Raw genomic sequence first — 5,916 nt, 5'->3', positions numbered from 1 at the left:
TACTAGGAAGAGGAAAAACAGATATGTTACACAATACATGATGACATTTTTATTCAAAAAATAATAAAACACCAAGAAGAAAATAAATAGAAATTAATACATTCAAATTTGGATTGTACATGTCTAGGAACTCCTTTTAATCTTCAGTTTCTTCTAATTCAACGGTAACATCTTTGATATGTGATATCTTGTACCAATCTTGTCCAACTTCTGGCTCGTATCTTCTATATAATTCAGGACAACCACTCATTATTAAATGTTCAAGGTTTGGAAGGTGATGCACATCTTCAGGGAGTGAAATCAATTTTGGACAGTTTGCAATTAAAAGCATCTTGAGAGAAATAAAAGTTGACAACCAGTTAGGAAGCTCCTCAAGATTTTCACAGTTTTGAATACCTAAGGTATATAGGGTGTTTGCACATCCTTGAAACCATTGTGGAAAAGTAACTATTTGAGGCAAGGAGTCAAGACTTAGGAACTTTAACTTTATATTGGGTATTTGGTTGTTGTTATCACCCATTGACAATATCACCATATTACAGTCAACAATGATCAAAGTCTCTATATTTGGAATGATATGAAATGGCAATGACTTCAGATTCCCACAAGATGCAAAAGCTAACAATTTAAGTTTAGGAAATTGTATTCCTTCAAAAGAAAACATCAAATTATCACAATAACTGAATTCTAGAATTTTTAGAGAAGACAATTTGGCTAACTCTTTTGGGAAGTTAGATTGCCTTGTGGTTATATATAGTTCTTGAAGTTTGATCAAATTTCCTATTCCATTGGGCAATTTTTGTAGTTTTTGACAATTAGTGAGTTCCAATGTTTGCAAATTTTGTAGTTTGCAAACAGAATCAGGAAGCCTCTCCAATTCCTGATTGTTTACAAGTCTGAGACATCGTAAATGTTTCAACTTACCAATGGAGCGGGGCAAATTTTTGTATCTAGAATTATTTATTTCCAAAAGTCGTAAGTATTTGCACCTTGATAGACAATTATTCAAGAAAGGTTTACTGTTAGCTCCATCAGGAAAAAGTATGGTTCTCAACCCAGTCGGAATTGAAATTTGGCTAAGCAAATCATTTTGAAGAACTGACAAATGGCGGACATTCTCTCTTATATTTTCATATTGAAAGTTCAACAGTTGAAAATCATCTCTTGCAACATATAATGCAAGATCATGCACCAAATCGTGCAATTCAAAACAAAAACTTCCACCGACATATACAAAATTTTGAAGAAAAGACCTTGACCATAGCTCAAGCAAGAGTTGCTTTCCAATATCTCCTGAATTTTCACCATTTTCTGGTGTTGGAAGAAAATCCAGTGCGTCCCAAATTCCAGTAACCTCAGGATCATAATAATAAAAGCTCTTTTCAAAGAGGGAGAAGCATGCAAAACATTGTTTTAAGTAAGAAGGTAATTGGTCATAACTCAATTTGATAGCCGGCAAAATACCATCATCTTGTTGTGGTAAATTCCAAAGTTCACTATCTTTGACAAAATTCCACTCTTCTATATCAAATTTTAAGAATAGGGAACTCCCCAATGTTCTTATTGCCAAAGGAAGGCCTCCACATTTTTTCACAATATTTTCTCCCACCTCCATCAACTCTGGATGTTTTTTATCTTCTCCTTCTTTGAAAGCCCATTTAATAAATACAGTCAATGAATCCTTTGGGGAAAGACCTTCTAAAATGTGAGATGTGTTAGTGCTCATCATATCAGCTGTTTTATGGCTACGTGTAGTCACTAGTACTTTACTTCCATTAGCACATAGTTGTATTAAATCCTTCAATTCTTCCCATTTGACCCGATTCTCGTTCCATACGTCGTCTAGGACGAGCAAGAACTTTTGATCGGCAAGTGTATTTCTTAAGTGATTTTGTAATTGCTCTATATCAAAGTTTTGAATGTTTTCACTAGGAGAAGAATCACTAGCAGAATTGAGGATTTTAACAAGTAAATGCTTAAGTTCAAAATCATGAGAGACACATACCCACATCTTTTGTTGAAAAGCCTCGCCTAAACGTTCATCATTGAACACCGATTTTGCAAGTGTAGTCTTTCCCATACCCCCCATTCCCACGATAGGAATAACAGATAGACTTTTATCATCACCATCTTGCAACAAGAGGTCTATGATTATTTGTTTATCATGCTCTCTTCCTATGACATCTGACTCAATTATATGAGAATGAGTTAATTCGCGCTTTTGCACAATACGAGTATCACTATAATTGGTTTGAAGGCCAAAATTATGCCTATCAGCTGCAACCTTAGTTAATCTCGCATTGATATCTTTGATTTGATGTGCCATCTTGAGGCGATATGCTAGTGGATTAGAACTTGAGAAGTAATGACGTACCTTCCTTCTAATGCTACCAGAGGTGTTGACAACTTGCATCCGCAATGCCTCGCACTCGAAATCATCGATTACATCTTCGGCATCAGAGAAGACATGCTTAATCTGTCTCAACCATTCACGCAACTCATTGTTCTGCCACTGCTTTTGTTCAGCATCCAACAACACAGCTTTGATTAGAGATGAAGTGTCTTTGATCCGTCGTAAATCGTCATACACACCTAGTGCCAAGGAAGCTTCATCAAGAACTCGAGAAGTAAGTTTGCCTATGAATGTCTCGGCAACACTGAAGAGGAGTGATTCTGCCATATGGAATAATTTTGGCTATGTTATTGTTGATGAGGTAGAAGGAGAATGAAAACAATGAGAAGTAAGATCAAAGAGCAGGGTAATTGGAAATGCAATTGATTACAGGAGCCAATTAAGAGGAATATATAGCACAAGTCAACGGCTAGCACAAGTATTTTATTTTTAACAGTATTAATTGTTCAGCAACAACTTAGTCTTTTAAAATTAATTTTTGTATTAATATATGGCCATGTTTTTCAAAAGATTATGTGGTTTATCTATAAACTAATAAAAGTAGTTGTGAGATAATATAATGCCACAAATCGGCAAAAACATCACCAAAAAATAGGCGGCTTCTAACATGAAACGGTGGGACAAGTGGTGCACACTTGTCAATAACATCATAACAAATACGAATTTTAAAAAATTCATCATTGAATTGAAAGTTTATATCATATAGATCATTCATACAAATTTTTGAAAAAATTGAAAATCATTTGATGTGTTATTGAGATCAACCAAGATTAGCGATATTCAAAAAAAAAAACATAAACCGTTAATCTTAATGGGTCCCAATAACATATCAAATGATTTTCTTTTTTTAAAAAAAATTTGTATGGAGGATCTATATGATTTGAACATTCAATTCAACGGTGAGTTTTGTAAAATTCGTATTCGTTATAGAGTTATTGACAAGTGTTAGAAGTCTCACATTTGCTAGAGATATGACATAGATAGTCTTTATAAATGTAGTGTAAACCTCAACTATCAAGCTAACTTTTGTGGTTGAGTATAGGTCTCTCAAATTCTAATAACAAGTGGTGCACCATTCACCACTTGTCCCACTTAAGGGTCTAAATTTGAACCAAGACAAGTGGAGAAGAGATACTCACGGGAGTAGACGGATTTGGGACAGGCTTGCCCACCAACCAGAGATGAAAGTTCCACGTTCCAAAGATTTAACATAAATAGTTTCCTTCACAAAAATTACATCGTTCCGAGAATTCTAAATTAACCAAACTATAGCATGTCAAATTAACAATCACCCTAAATTATACTTTCTACCTACTTCCATCCCAAAAAAAACCATGAAAAAACTACCAATACTAGGGGAGACACAAATTGAAAACTCAACCACCTAAAAAGAAAAAACCAAACCGAAGAAGTGATGTAAAAAATGACGAACAAATGATGTGTGTGTTTATAAATTATAATAGTTTATTATTTTGTCTATCTAAAAAAAATACATATTTTCATTGACAAAAATACAACACTGTATACCATTATTTCTTTATACATCTATTTTAATACTCTCCCACACACTTTGTACATGATGTTATAATTTTGTCATTAAAAATGTGTTCACATTTTGGTGGGATATCCTCTGCGCACAACTGCAAAGACTAATTCACCGAGTCTTGTGAGACTCAAATGAGTAGCATCCTCAATGTGATTGAGATTTCTATCAATGTGTTCCCATTTTAAAAACTAAATGAGATGATTTTTACGTAGAAAAAAGACTTCTTCATTTATAAATTAGCGAGGTGTCGTTACCATACTATGTATTTTTAATCACTGTATGAGCTGGAAAAAATTGGCATTGGTGGCTACTTGCAGTAAATTAGAAAGGGTAAATAGGTGTTTACCCCCCTGCAAAATACGTGACTTTTGCGTTACCCCCCTGTAATTTATTTTTTTTAGATTCCCCCCCTGCAATATGGAGATTCTGTGTATTACCCCCCTGATTGAACAAGTTGGCAGATGACTGGATCACTAACATGACGTGGCACGTACACGTGGAATTAAATTATTTTATATTTATTTTTAAAATTCAACTCATTAATGTATGTGTAATTATTAAATTTATTAAAAAAAAAACTAAAAATGAAAGAATATGTAGAACAACAACATGTCATCCCGTAAAAAAAAAAAACAAAAAAAAAAAAACAACAATAACATCTCATCTTCTTCCTCCAATCTCAATCTTTTATTTTGTTCTTTGAATTGCAAAAATTTTATTGAAAGGAACTCATAGTACAAGGACAACACACTAACACTACAGCACATCATCATCAACATCATCATTGTTTCAAAAACTCATAGATGAACAGTAACTCATCTTCTTCCTTGAATCACGCCTCTTCAGCACAGTTTCTGTTTGTTTCTTTCAACCCATATTAGAATCACGCCTCTTCCTCTCTTGATTTCGCAATTGAACGGTATCGCGTTTCTGTTTCGCCGCAGTTTTGCCGTTTCGCCGCTGTTTTAAGGTTTTCCGCTGCAAATATATATATGGATTTCGATTTCAGTTTGATTTATGTGTTTGGTTTCGAGCGATTCCTGACCTATGTTCGATTTCCATTTCATTTAATTTCTTTGTTCTTCAAATCTGAGTTTCTACAAGATCTATGTTCTTTGTAGATCTATTTTTTCTAATGCTGTGTTTTTTAGAATGGTTTTATGGCAATGGATTTGATGAATTTTGTTGGATTTGATGAATTTTGTTGTTGTTGTTTTTTGCTTTTTTTAATGTTGTGAATTTTGGGAATGTTTCTGGAAATGAGTTTGAGGTTCCGAAGAAGAACATTGTTGCTGTTTTTTTTTTTAATTAATTAATTAACATAATAATTGATGTGCCATTAAAAATTAAATAAAAACTAAATAAAGTCCACGTATAACCGCCACGTCAAGATTCTATCCAGTCATCTGCCAACTTGTTCAACCAGGGGGGTAATACACAGAATCTCCACATTGCAGGGGGGTAATCTCAAAAAAAAAAATTACAGGGGGGTAACGCAAAAGTCAAGTATTTTGCAGGGGGGTAAAAACCTATTTACCCAATTAGAAATTATACATAAACAACATTATTCTTATGATATACTGGAAATTAATAAGAAACTTTGACTACGTCTTAATAAACTATAAACAATTAATAAAAAAAATTGAAAACTATCTCGAAAAAAGTTTCCGATAATTTCGGGGAATAAAGTTTTTGATCTTTTTCCCAAAAACTATCATAAAAAATCGAAAACTATCCCGAACAAATTTATGATAATTTTTTCTGGAAATTTTTTTTTGATCTTTTTTCATAAAAAAGTTCCCGATTATTTCTGGGAATAAAGTTTTGATTTCAGATGATAATTTTATGTTATGCTGTTTCAGTTTTATGAATGCACACCATGTGTTTGACAAAATATTCTTTATTGTTTTCAAAACCTTCCTTACTTTATTGTAAAATTTTCTTCTACTAAGAAATC

At 33.2% G+C, this 5,916-nt stretch overlaps 1 protein-coding gene across 1 annotated transcript; it reads right to left on the bottom strand.

Annotated features, from left to right (window-relative positions):
• On the bottom strand, window positions 1-2,789 carry LOC123909793 (disease resistance protein RGA2-like). Its single transcript, XM_045960702.1, has one exon. It carries the CDS (start codon window positions 2,678-2,680, stop codon window positions 137-139), a length of 2,544 nt encoding a protein of 847 aa, XP_045816658.1. The 5' UTR covers window positions 2,681-2,789; the 3' UTR covers window positions 1-136.
• Between the last annotated feature and the right edge of the window lie 3,127 nt (window positions 2,790-5,916).

This window comes from Trifolium pratense, linkage group LG1, assembly GCF_020283565.1.
Source record: "Trifolium pratense cultivar HEN17-A07 linkage group LG1, ARS_RC_1.1, whole genome shotgun sequence".
NCBI lineage: Eukaryota > Viridiplantae > Streptophyta > Magnoliopsida > Fabales > Fabaceae > Trifolium > Trifolium pratense.
Note: the sequence above shows the minus strand (reverse complement) of the source record. Positions and strands in the feature narration are given on the sequence as shown.